We start from the raw sequence: 14383 nt of genomic DNA, 5'->3' as shown, positions 1-14383 counted from the left end.
GCTAAACCAGTTGTACAGTGGGTATGCCTAAATCTGTGCTCCTTGGACCTGAAGAGAATATGGGATTCATGCCAGGGGTAATGACCAGGATGGCAGAGAGTGATCAAGTGTTCAACAGTGGAACTGATAGAGCAGATGCTGAAGTATCATGGCAAATGGAAGGAAAAAGGGTCGGCAGTTGGGACCTTCAAAGGCCATAGTTTATTTCCCAGGGTTGGATGCAGAAAGAAGTGGGATTGGAAGGGAGTAGGGGATTGAGGATGGTGAGGGACACGACGAAGTGATTAGAGGTGACCTTGGTGATCAAGATATTAGAAATAGAAAGGTCACGTGAGAGGGAAGATCAAGGATGTGGCCATGAATATGGATTGGAGATTTTAATGGAGGGAGCGGTTTAAGGAGGCCACAGTGGCAGTGAATTCAGGAGAGACATGATTCTTGAAATCACAATGGATGAGGAATTGCTCAGTGCAGAGGCTGAGGGAAGGTTGTTCGGTGAGAAACTTGGGACTGGAGATGGGAGAGTGGTAGAAAATGACAAAAAGGAGGAGTAGATCAATTTGATGCAGTCAAAGGAAGAGAAGGTGCTAGAGAAGTACGGGAGAGTCCAATCTGATTTGATATGCGTGGAAAGTTCTTTACGCAGAGGGTGGTGGGTGCCTGGAACGCGTTGCCAGCGGAGGTGGTAGATGCGAACACGATAGCGTCTTTTAAGATGTATCTAGACAGATACATGAATGGGCAGGATACATGAAAGGACAGACCCTTAGAAAATAGGCGACATGTTTAGGTAGAGGATCTGGATCGGCGCAGGCTTGGAGGGCCGAAGGGCCTGTTCCTGTGCTGTAATTTTCTTTGTTCTTTGTTGCTAAGGGCTGCACTGCCATTGTGGCAGTTTGAACAGGATAGGTGGCAGAAAATCTAGCCAGTTATCCACGTTGAATTGGATAAGCTATCTTCTGATCCATATTTGAATGCTTTTGAATATGGTTGCATTGTTTCTCATTATTTGCTTTGCCTCCTATCCTAGTATCAACAGCAGACTTGGAAAATGTTGCATACACTTTTTTTATATTTGTTCATGGGATGTGGTTGTCGCTGGCAAGGCTGGCATTTATTATCCATTCCTAATTGCCCTTCAGAGGGAGGTGGTAAACTGCCGCCTTGAACTGTTACACCATAGGTATACTCAGTGTTAGGTAGGGAGTTCCAGGATTTGATTCAGCAACAGTGAAGGACAGCGATATATTACCAAGTCAGGATGGTGTGTGACCATGCAGGTGGTGGTGTTCCCATGTGCCTGCTGCCCTTGTTCTTCTAGGTGGTAGGGGTCCTGGGTTTGGAAGGTGCTGTCAAAGGAGCCTTGGCGAGTTGCTGCAGTGCATCTTGTAGATGGTACACACTGCTGCCATTTTGCATCGGTGATGAAGGGAGTGAATATTTAGGGTGGTGGGTGAACTGCCAGGCAAGCAGGCTGCTTTGTCCTGGGTGGTGTTGAGCTTCTTGAGTGTTGGAGCTTCACTTATCTAGGCAAGTGGACAATATTCCATCACAATTCTGACTTGTGCCTTGTAGATGGTGTAGATTCTATACTCTCATGCTCTCGCGATCTGAATCTTAGCTATGCTTTTCTGAAGAAGTACCAAGTAGACCAAGGCAAGGAAACTGGGCTCCCTGTTTCATCCCTCCAGGTCTCCTACCCCTAGTCCTTCAACAGCAGCTATATCAACTTATTTGTGTAACGCTTTAACATCATAAGTCCCCAAGGTGCTTCACAAGAACATATTAAATCAAAATAGCACACCAAGCCCCATGAGATATTTGGTCAGATGACCGAAAGCTTGGTCAAAGAGGTAGATTTTAAGGTGTGTCTTAAAGGAAGAAAACGCAATAGAGGCAGAGAGGTATAGGGAGGAAATTCCAGGGCTTAGGGCCGAGACAACTGAAGGCACGACCGCCAATGGTGGAGTGATTTAAAATCGGGGATGCTCAAGGCCAGATTTATATGAGCGCAGATATCGCGGAGGGTTGTCTGGTTGGAGGAAGTTACAGAGATGGGGGCAAGGCTATGGAGGGATTGGAAATCAAGCATTAGAATTTTAAAATCAAGATATTGCCTGACCGGGAGCCATTGTAGGTCAGTGAGCACGGGTAATATGTGAATGGGACTTGGTGTGAGTTAAGGCACAGGCAGCAGAGTTTTGGATGACCTCAGATTTATGGAAGGTGGAATGTGGGAGATCACCCATCATTGGAATAGTCAAGTCTAGAGGTAACAAAGGTGTTAATGAGGGTTTCAGCATTGGATGAGGTGAGGCAGGGCAAAGTTACGGAGGTGGAAGTAGGTGGCCTTAGTGTTGGTGCAAATATGTGGTCAGAAGCTTATCTCGGGGTCACCAAGGTTGCGAACAGTCTGGTTTAGTCTCAGCATGTTTCCAGGGAGAGGAACAGAGTTGGTAGCTGGGGAGTGGAGTTTGGAGTGAAGGCAGAAAACAATGGCTTCAGTCTTTCCAATATTTCATGGAAGGAAACTTATGCCTGTCCAGTACTGGATTTTGGATAAGCGGTCTGATAACTTAGCAACAGTGGAGAAGTCGAGAGAGAGGTAGTGGTGAGGTGGAGCTGGGTGTCATCAACATTCACATGAAAACTAACAATGTGCTTTCGGATGATGTTGCTGAAGAGCAGCATGTTGATGAGAAATAGGAGGGAGCTAAGGATAGATTCTTGGGGAGACAGCAGAGGTAACAGTGCAGAAGCAAGAAGAGACGCCATTGCAAGTGATACTCTGGATATAATTAGATAAGAATGGAATTAGGTGAGAGCAGTCCCACCCAGCTGGATGACGATGGAGAGTTATTGGAGGAGGATGGTGTGGTCAACGGTGTCAAAGGCTGCAGACAGTACGAGGAGGGAAACTTTACCCTTATCAAAGTCACATAGAAAGTCATTGTGACTTTGATAAGAACTGTTTCACTACTGTGATAGGGGCAGAAACCTGATTGGAGGGATTCAAACGTGGAGTTCCACGAAAGATGGGCACAGATTTGGAAGGCGACAGCACATTCAAGGACTTTGAGGTTGGAGATGGGGGCGATAGTTTGCAAGGACAGGAAGGTCAAGGTTTGTTTTTTTGATGAGGGGGCAATTACGGCAGATTTAAAGGAAAGAAGGACCACACCTGAAGAGCGAGAACAGTTAACAATATCAACAATATCCTGAGGACCAGGAAATGAAGTTGGATGGTCAGTTTAGGGGGAATAGAGTCCAGGGAGCAGTCGTGGCTCTCTGGACAAGATGAGCTTGGAGAAGGCACAAGTGGAGATAGAGAGACATGCGAAAGATGCGAGTTCAGGGCTGGTGCAAGGGGGAGCTTCAGAGGGAGTACAGCCTGGTGGGCTAGTGGAAGGGAGGAACGCAGCAGAGCCCGCTGATCAGATGGTCTTAATCTTAGTGACAACGAAATCCATGAACTGTTTGTACTTATTGTTGGAGGTGAGGATGCAGATTATGGGAGAGGGATTTAAGAAGGTTTGCAGTAGAGAAAAGAAGCTGGTGGTTATCTTTGCATTTCAGGATCATCCTGGACTAGTGAGTAGTTTTTGCCGCCAAGAGCAAGACCGATAGTGCTTTATGTGGTCCGGCCTGATCTGGCGGTGGGTAGAGAAACCAGTTGTCTGCCATATCCTGCAAGTCTGCGTCCCTTGTACTTAAGGGAGCGGAGGTGAGGGTCATACTGGTGGAATGGCCAGGGTGAAAGAGTAATGGTTTTCTTGGTCAGTAGGGCATTTAAGTGGAGGTGAGGGTGCAGTTGAGCAAATCAATAGCTGTGGAAATGTTTTGCTGAAGAGGGCCAAAGGCTAGACAGTTGGATTTTGAAAGTGCAGTTGTAAGTGAATTGGGGGGTAGTTTTTTTCCAGGGATAGATACAGAAGGAGAGAGAGTTTGGGTGTGGAAGGGGGATGTGGGTGGAGAGTAGTAGAAGGAAGTACTCAGAGATGGCCTTATCTGTGATTGATACAATAGGACGAGCAAGACCATGTGAGATGGCAAGGTCAAAGGATTGGCCATAAGTATGGGTTGGGGAGTTTACATGGGGAGAGAGATTTAGGGAGGATAAAAGGGCAGTGAACTCGAGAGAGAGAGAGAGAGAGAGAATGATTAGTTTAGATGATGGTTGAATTCACCAAGGATGTGAAGTAGTTCAGTGCAGAGGCTGAGGGAGGAAAACAGTGAAGATATCTCTGAAGAAATTTTTATTGTACTTGGGTGGGCAGTAGAGAACGATAATTTTGAGTGAAGGGTGGAACTAAAGCCTGGCTCGGGTATAAAATTAAAACCTAGCCCGAGCCCTTTCATTTTTTTCGCACCTGACACAAATCTCCTTCATCTGTTCTGGTAGCAGGCTATTCCTGCAGCTGGAGTTGTGGGGAATCATGGGTAAGCCTGATCCCGTGACTTCCCAGAAGCAGTGTCCAGCTCGACCCGACCCAAGCCCGATTGCTGGACTCGGAATTTCGACCCAACCTGAACCCGACAGATGTAGTCGGGTAGCCAGGCTTTAGGTGGAACCAGGTATGTTGCTCAAAGGAAGAAAAATAGGGGAACCGTCTTTGTTGAGCAAGTAGTAGAAGATATAGCCAGGCCAGGAGGCTTCATTAAGGGGAACGTTGTCACCACCCCTCAACCAGGTTTCCATTAAGGCCATGATGTCAATGCAATCATCTGCAATATGTTCATGGATGGCACAACAGAAGGTGCACAGCCAACACAGCACAGCAAATGAATGAGTGGAGGGGAACCACAGAATCATAGAAATGTTATGGCACAGAGAGAGGCCTTTCAGCCCATCGTGTCTGCACTGGCTGAAAAAACTAGCCACCCATTCCAATCCCACCTTCCAGCACCTGGTCCATAGCCTTGCAGGTTATAGCACTTCAGGTGCAGGTCCAGGTACCTTTTAAATGAGTTGAGGGTTTCTGCCTCCACCCCTAATTCGGGCAGTGAATTCCAGACACCCCCCACCCTCTGGGTGAAAAAGTTTTTCCTCATGTCCCGTCTAATCCTTCTACCAATTACCTTAAGTCTGTGCCCCCCCATTAATTGACCTCTCCACTAGAGGAAATGGGTCCTTCCTGTCTACTCTGTCTAGGCTCCTCATAATTTTGTACAGCTTAATTAAGTCACCCCTCAGCCTCCTCTATTCTAAGGGGAAAAAAATCCAATCTCTCAGAATTGATTCTAATAATTTTCCCACCACCGAGGTCAGACTGAGCGGCCTATAATTATTTGGCCTATCCCTCGCACCCTTTTTAAACAAGCCTCTGGTACCTTGCCTGTATCTAGTGAGGCTTCCTTTAACAGCCTGGGATACAGTCCATCTGGCGTTGATGATTTATCCACTTTCAAGGATGTCTGTACTTCCTCTCATGCCTAGCATATCTAATATTTCACACCTCTCCTCTTTAACTACAATGTCTGCAGCATCCCTCTCCTTTGTGAAGACAGAGACAAAGTACTCATTAAGAACCTTGCCACATCTTCTGCGTCCATACATAAGTTACCTTGTACATCTCTGATAGACCCTACCCTTTCCTTAGTTATCCTCTTGCTCTTATTGTACTGATAAAGCATCAAGGGAATAAGGAATAACGTGAGAATGATTCAAGGTGATGTAAGATTTAAAAGTTTTAATGTTATACGTTTGAAGGCATTTCTATATGAGCAGTAATTTCCATGTTTCAGTTTAGTACCTTGTATAATGGGGAATATGTTGAATTCCTCACATAGTTTATGTCCACTGACCCTCCAGTTTGGATTCTTTCTTGGATCCACTTCACACTTCTAATATTCTCTATTTTTTCCCAAGTGTGCTCTTGTATCTTTCTACCTGAATACACAGTGAAGGTTGATTTCCAAAGTTTATAAAGGGAAAAAAATTGTGTAATATTGTTTTGGGCATTCAGAAGATCTTCATGAGACCAACTTCCCCATCAATTTAGATTACATACAGGAAACTTAACTCTGCATCTATAAATGTTAACTTTTCTCCAATTTGCTGTAAAATGAATGCATATGCTTAACCACTATGCTGGTTTTCTGCCCTGTTAACTAAAGGATCCAATGTATATATCAGTTCAATGTTTTAAACAAATCTCTTAGAACATAATGGAGCTGCAGTATTTTTATTTTAATACAGATTTTTAGACTTGATTTATTTTCAGATCTATGCAGGTTAACTTTTCTCCTTCATAGTTACTTTGAGCTCCCTGATGGCCTCGTGGGTAGCACTGAATCCTGAGGACCAGAAATTTGCAGATGCTATATACAGTCTGCTGAATTTGTTGATCTCAGCTGATGTCTTGCATTTGGCCTCAGCACCCCTCGGCTAGGAAGGGGAAAGTAAGGAGCAGGGACTCTGCCTGATTGATACCAAAGGACTCCTGCTGCAAAGTGCATGTTTGTGGATGTATGATGAGAGCACTGAGTTTTGCTATAATGCTTTTAAGAGTGAAATAACTTGTTGGTATCCACTGTCAACCATGAATGAAGGATAGCCACTGGAGCAATTAATGGTGAATTGTCTGCTGCCTGGATGCATACCATAGAACTTACAGCACCTTAGAGTGGAGAAAAAGAAACTAAATATATTGCACTAAATTTTCAGCCAGTTCTGGGTTCGAACTGCCCTTCCTTCTGTTATTCGGTCTGTGACATGCGCTTGCAATATGGTCAGAACAGATGGATAAAAGACACTTTTAACTAGCCTTTCATGTAATGGAAGCAGCTGATAGTACTGAACAAGTGCAGATCAAATGACAAATAAGGTTATACACTGAACTCGTACTGTATGAGTGCTGCTCATTTTTCTGTTATGGTGTGGGTTTTGGGCTGTACTAAGATTATGCATGAAGAAATCTATTTTTGAACCTACATAGGGATTATTTAAAAAAAATAGCTTTTTACATTCACACCTGCAAGTTTCCTAAAATCAGCCAGTTTGAGAGATGTGCAGGGGAGCTGTTTCCACAGGTAAGGGAAAATTGGCAAGCAAGAACATCAATGCTGCCTATTTACTCAGCTGGTTATAGAAGCACAAGAAGAAATTAGGAGCACATTGGATCGTTGCTGTCTCCTGGGTCAAAGTAAACCAAAAAAGTTTACAACCGTTTTTAAGTGTGTCCCATACAATACTTTCTTCGCATCACATTTTTTATCTTTATTTAGCATCAATCACTAGACACATGCTGCTTTATTCTGGAGAACCACTTCCAGTGGAATTGAGTCAATTCATGTTGCAAGTTGCTAACAATATTGGTGGGCTTAGGTCATCTACAGCCAAACGCAAAACAATAAAACTAAAGCCAAGTGCTGCCAGTGGGAACCGTTAAGCTTTGCCAACAATAACATTTTCCATTAGAAACATCCAGTCGAACCCTTCCCGTGGAAGGATTTAGTATCTCAAGGCACCAGCAAATATTTACACAGCAGCATTGCCTCTGACAGCAAACTTGTCATGTGTGTTAAGCTTATGGGAACATCAGAGAGAAAATTGATCAGCTTTAAATGGTAGTTTAAAGCAGCACTTTTAACGTGCATGAACCATATAATGGGCATCTCATTACCTTTTATGAAGACTCAGTTGGGATGATCCTGCTAGATGCAGTGGGCAAGCCAAAGTGAAGCATTGATAGATCATTAACCTTGTGATAATCCATCACTTGGCTCATATTAATGGTGTAAGGTACAACATTTTACACAATTTAAAAATTATTCAATAATATCAACATAATGAACATTTTTATAATAAAATCTCTTTTAACACTGATTCCTGTCGAGCGATTTTTGTTTCAAAGCTTTCATTGCAATATTGTAAAAATGAAAAAATTCAGTGAAAGCACATCAAAACTCAGCAGTGTGAAAGCTGTAATGATTTGAATAAAGTTTACAATCTGAAAAATAGATGACTGTACATTATAAATAGATCCTTAATGTTATTTAAGTTTGTAACTTGATCTGCTTCCGATGATTGCATCAGCTATTTGAACTCCAAAAAAAATGAAGTAATTTATAGTTTCATATGATTTTTCCTGTATTCCTGATCTTCACGTCATGGTTGTGATGTAATAACTGAGAACATTGCATATCGCCATAGTCCTGCCACTATTCTTATTCGGGTCCATTTTTGTTTTACAGATGATACATGTTGATGATTCAGATTCTTGGCCCTATTAGAGGAAAAAGTACTGCTGAGTCCAAAAGCACTTTGATCAGTCAATCTTTGAACTTTAACAGAAACTTGCCTGCAGGCACTGGAGACTACTTCCTTTTACTGCATTTCTACTAGTGTACATCAGGGCACATGCTGATAGCTGGTTAAGTTCCTGCAACTGACCCTATTTGGTTTATTAAACAGTATGAATGCAGCATTTAGGAAGAATTCTTGTAGTTTCAACAATAAGTCATCTCTTTGTTTAGTTTACTGTGAGGATATACCTTGTGAGAAGGTTTGAAGCCCTCCTATGTTGTGCAATAAATGGATATTGGCGCATGCTTGGAGATTTAATACAAATCTATGTGCAATAAAAGCAAAGGGATCCATTTTTAATTGACATTTGCAATTTTATTATTGTACTAAATTTAATGCATTGCAGTCACATGGCAGGGTATATAAAAACTTGTATGTTTTGCTGCGACAACAAATTGCATTTAATGAAGCATTCCAAAACTCAAAAGAAAATTTTGAATAGCATTTATCTCATCACAAAAATATATTGTTATTGTACTTGAGTTGAGCCAAATTGCCTACGGAAAAATACATTCTTCGTGGGTATTTGTCAGGGTCATTGACTAGCCTTCAGTGTAGGCCCTTGTGCTCCTTTTCCCCCAAAGCAGACACAGTTTTAAACTGGAACACAACCATAATGTATTGCTTTGTATTAATTTTTAGGTTTCTCCAATGTCACATTTTTTGTTATACTTGAAGCTTCTAATATGAAATATATTTTGAACGAAAAGCTGTTTTGTCATAATATTGCCCTGTAAATTATTTCACTTCTAGATGATGCCTTGTCTTAATTCTTTATGCTATAAAAATTGCAATCCATCTTGAAGGATACAATTAATGTTTTGACATATTACTTAAAGGTGTTTAACATATATGTTGCTGTTATAGTTTAGCTTCTCATTATTATGAAAAGCCTAGAGCTAGTCTTTGTTATACCGTTATTTATGAATAAAATTAAATGCCATAGGTTGGAATTTGAAAGTAATTGTAAAAATATGGAACTTGAATAATCTATACCACTATGGCATATATTCCTAATAGCAAAATTAGGGCTGAAAACTGTATGGAAAACAATTTCAGGGCATAACTGTTAAAACCTCCAAAGATAATACCTGAGGTCGACCAGAGATGATGGTGAACTTTTTCCAAAGGAGTGTTGATCTGTATAAGAAATGTAACCCTTTGTGTACTGAATCGCCTTAGCATTCACGAGTTAACTTTTGTTAACACCGGCAAACACCTTTTTTGTAAATTTTTAATAAATTCAGAAAAGTTAGAAACCATATTTGTGTTCACAGTATCCTCCAAATAAGTTAGACCAATATGGTCATATCATTATTATTTTTAATGGTGCAGAAATTCAACTACAGGGTTAAATAATGAGTATGTGCTACCCCCTTCTAAAATATGCATACTTGTGATATTTTTAACATAAAGATGTTAAAGCTGTGTTTAACTTTCCTTTCTAATTTTTGTTTTGTTGATTGGCAGCTTTCATAGACTTTCCTATGGCTGAGTTGAGTTATTCACAAACAACTTTTATTCACAACGTTCAATTGATTTGTCAGAGCATAGCCAGCAGCAGTTCTGAGCTCAATGATGATTTTTGGACAGCATTTGTAAATACTAACCACCTCTCCGTTTATTTTTTCACTGCTGTACTTCAGTCTGAAGTGCCTATATACTGCCTGGTGTTAGCCATATTATAGTCAAAGCTATATTAAAAAGGCCCATGATTAACACTTCAGGTTAATTTACTTGCAAATCCATTTACTGGCTGTGAGTTTTCTTAAAATAGGATTCTTGATCATCACAGATTTACAAAACTGGGATGAAAGTTACAGCAGTTTTAGCATCTCAGCAAATGACCACTATGAGAACCCTTTGCAGACAGCATTGATGATTTTGTGTGAAACCACAACTTATCTGTTAATTACATCAAAGCATTCTATTTCCCCAACTGTCTTTGGACATGGGCTATGCAACCTGCAACATTCTGGGAGAAATTTATCTCAGCAAATTCTGTCACTTAAAAAATTTTAATATCCAGAATACAATATTAAAGCATTGCCTAAGCACTTAAGTGTATAATTTGAAATCTCTGCAGGACCAATGTTTTGTTTTAATTAGACTTCGTTTACATTTTTTAAAAAGTACACCACCAGCTAATTGACTTGATGTAGCCTGAATGTAGTCTATATTTGTACAAATTTTGCACTTGCAAAAGTTTTAACAAAATTCTGCATTTACCATTTGTTAATATCATTGGAGGTGGAAATAATCTCATGGTTTGCAGTGTTAGTTTGGCACTGCAATAGATCAAACTTGTATACTATTTAATTACACCATATTTTCTGAGTGTTGTACTGTGGGGGGAAAATACATAGTAATGAATTGGCTAAATAAAAATAAATCATAGTTTTATACAGTAGAACACTTAAATAATTATTTCTGAATAACAGTACAGTATTCTGCAAAGGATTTTCTAAGCCTTGTTTTCACTTCTGAACACATTTTCCACAACTTTTTAGTGGAAACTTCAACTGGGAATTTCTTGGTATGCTGTGAGCAGACCGTCACATGTAGAATGTTTTTCATGTCATATTGTAGAAACCTGGTCGTTCTTCAGAGATCTGTTATTCATTAAACCCAGTTCTTCCTCACCTAGTATTGAAGAATTTAATGGACTGCTTTCTGCTGAGATTGGTACCGACTAAGAAATTCTGTAACTATTTTAAATTGGGTCTATGTTTGAGCTACTTAAATTCAATAAGTGCCAGACTAGTTTACACTGTCTTTAAATTACTCAATGCTTAACAAGCTTGTGAAAATCTGAATGTAATAATTTATCTAGTACAGAAGCCTGACCGTTAAAACTTGCTATGCAAATTCTGGTTAGTTTTTAGCTGCAATATTGTGTTAATGTTGATTTTATCCAGATGTAAGGAAGAGTAGAAAGTGAGAGATTGGTACAATATAAGCAATTTTGAAATGAATACGGTCACCCTGACTTGAGGATCTCTGGGTACATCCTTGTAATCTTTGGTCTTGATTTTGTTTTTCCCTGCTTTGAGTTCTTCAGTTATTTGGATTATAGATATATTTACATTTTTAATTTCTTAACATTTAAAGCGTCATTGATATATGTGTGTGTGTATATATTTGTGTGTGTGGTGTTCAGTAATCTGCTGGCAAGCACATGTTCATCTACGCTGATGTTTAGCTAAATCCTTTACAGCTGACCCACCCAAATGATTCAATGGTCCTGAGCCATAGAGACCACTAAGACACAAGGTTTCAATATGCTGACTAAGCTGGGGTGGCAGTCGGGATTGTCAGCAGCTTCAGGTTAGGGAGAGGATTCCTGTTGCTGTTTGCGATCCTAATGGAGATGTGTGTGACATCAACTTTTTTTTTGCAAGATTTAGCTCAGCTATGATATTTTAATGGTGAATAGCCCACCAGGTACATTCAAAATGGCTTTTTTTAAGCAGTAGAAGGTTATTCATGCACACAATTTTAGGATGAGTCATTAACTTCAGAGGAGAAGAAAAAATGCTGACATTCCCTCAAACGTTAAATAATTTGATAATGTGTTCCCATTGCCAAATGAGCAGTGCAATCCTCCCACATGGACAGGTAACTACCACCTGCACCACTGAAACCTTTTTTGTTGACAGTTATTTCCACAAAGTTTTAAAAGTGCAGCTTTTTAATGTTCTATGTGAGCGTTCAGGTAGTTTAAAAACATTTCATATGCAGACTAGCTGCTCAAACATACCTCCGTATACTGTTCCCCAAAGTACATTTGGATCTCCTGCAAAGGTCACTGTAACCAGCACTAGGATGAAAATGCATTACAAATGGGTTTTTTCACTTAAATATTCTGATGTAATTGTTGGTAAATGCAGTGCCTGGTGTGAAACTGAGCTGCACAGACTGGGAAGTTACCAGATTCCATCCCCAATCTCTGAGGTAGTTGATCTCACGTAGGATTGCAGGAGAGATTTTATAATTAAGTGCTTGAGGAGTCAGGGGAATAAATAAAACTCTTGCACCCCCTCCCAAATCAGTTGCTCCTGCTGGATACTGCGTGTGGACTTTTGAGGGCAGAAATGGGCTTTCTTTAAATCGCTTCCAAAATTGGGAACCATAGAACTATACCCCCCAGGAGAGAATTTGAGGCAGGGCAGAAATACCCTCAATTATATTACTACATTCTCTGGTTCCTGCATTTTTCTGGATCTTTCCTTTGATTTGGGTTTATTCTCCAATCTTCACCTTTTATGCTGTCATTCCTGTAAATGATGTTTGCTGTTTTTACTCAGTGGAAATAAGAAATGTGATGCACAGTCATGGGAATCTCTTCTGTAAACATGTTCTCTAATGTCTGATCACCTGTATATTTTATAACTGTGTTACTGTTCACTTTCACCACCAATCTTTTGGGGCAGTTTTCATAATCCTATCGAAATTGTGTTCCCTAAAGAAATTTTGGTTTATTTCTTATGCAAGGACAATGACATTCAACATAGTTGTTTTAAAATAATAAAAGTTAACATTAAAATCTTACCAGTACCTGTTGTCTTGTGCTGTTTGTTGAGAATCTGATGTCATGTGGCTCACTGATGCAAAAAAAAGACAGTGTAACTGGGCATCACCAAGCTGAATTTAATTCTGGCAAGATATGTGACAACTTAAGGAACTTGTCTCTCGCTGTTTTGACTTTGCACTAGTTAAAGCCCACTTTGTATAATATTGCAAAAAGATTGCATGTTTGACTTCTTAAAACTTCATATTGTATACTTTTTGGTCTTTGCAGAAAGGAGGGGTCAGTCTTCAGTAGAACTAAAAGTCTAGCAGCTATTTCGATGCAAGTGATGAGTTCTGCATGTGTACAGTATGTCTGGTCAGAGCTGTGCTTTGAAAGTAATACAGAGCCAGCAGAATAACCTAGCATCCTAGCTGTTCATTGCTGTAAGAATATACATATCCGGATAACATGTTAATCTTTTAGACTGAGGGCAGCCACTGTGGTGTTCTGATCTGCCTTACTGAAGTAGACAATATTGAATTACTTAATTGATTTTTTTGGTTTCGTAGATGCAACACTGACCCAACTCAAAGGCAAGCTGTCACTAACTTTTAAATTTCTTAAGGAGCTGTGTTAGTGGAAAAAATGGATTCTATCCGGACGACGACATCTGCAGGAAGTGTACCCAGTTGCAGCTCCTCACAGACCGCATGGATCGGTTGGAGCGGCAACTGGATGCACTTATGAGCATGCAGGTGACAGAGAGCGTCATAGACAGGAGTTTTAGAGAAGTGGTTACACCCAAGGTGCAGGCAGATAGATGGGTGACCGCTAGAAGGGGCGGGCAGTCAGTGCAGGAATCCCCTGTGGCTATCCCCCTCTCTAACAAGTATACCGTTTTGGATACTGTTGGGGGGGGATGGCCTATCAGGGGAAAACAGCAGCAGCCAGAGAAGTGGCACCACGGCTGGCACTTGTTCAGCAGGGAGGGACAAAGCGCAGAAGAGCAATAGTTATAGGGGACTCTATAGTCAGGGGCACAGATAGGCGCTTCTATGGATGTGAAAGAGATTCCAGGATGGTCTGGTGCCAGGGTCAAGGATGTCTCTGAACGGACAGGGGGCATTCTGAAGGGGGAGGGTGAACAGCCAGACGTTGTGGTGCACATCGGTACCAATGACATAGGCAGGAAGAGCGACGAGGTCCTGCAGGGGGAGTTTAAGGAGTTAGGTAGAAAGTTAAAAGACAGGATCTCTAGGGTTGTAATCTCGGGATTACTCCCTGTGCCACGTGCCAGTGAGGCGAGAAATAGGAAGGTAGTGCAGCTGAACATCTGGCTGAACAGCTGGTGTAGAAGGGAGGGTTTCAGATATTTGGACCATTGGGATCTCTTCAGGGACAGATGGGACCTGTACAAGAAGGACGGGTTGCATCTAAACTGGAGGGGCACAAATATCCTGGCTGCGAGGTTTGCTAGCGTCACTCGGGAGGGTTTAAACTAGTGTGGCAGGGGGGTGGGAACCAGAGCAGTAGGACAGCAAGTGAAATAAATGAGGAGGAAC

At 41.1% G+C, this 14383-nt stretch overlaps 1 protein-coding gene across 1 annotated transcript in view; it reads left to right on the top strand.

The window, feature by feature from the left end:
- Positions 1–12865, top strand: part of ube2wb (ubiquitin conjugating enzyme E2 Wb) — a 107904-nt gene extending 95039 nt beyond the window's left edge. Inside the window, exon 6 of the mRNA XM_068032050.1 lies at positions 8197–12865. Within this exon, the coding sequence (XP_067888151.1) occupies positions 8197–8210 (14 nt within the window). The 3' untranslated portion in view covers positions 8211–12865. The remainder of the gene's footprint in view (positions 1–8196) is intronic.
- The last annotated feature ends 1518 nt before the right edge of the window (positions 12866–14383 follow it).

Source organism: Heterodontus francisci, chromosome 5, assembly GCF_036365525.1.
Source record: "Heterodontus francisci isolate sHetFra1 chromosome 5, sHetFra1.hap1, whole genome shotgun sequence".
In the NCBI taxonomy this organism is placed as follows: Eukaryota; Metazoa; Chordata; class Chondrichthyes; order Heterodontiformes; family Heterodontidae; genus Heterodontus; species Heterodontus francisci.
This window is presented reverse-complemented; position numbering and strand designations above follow the sequence as displayed.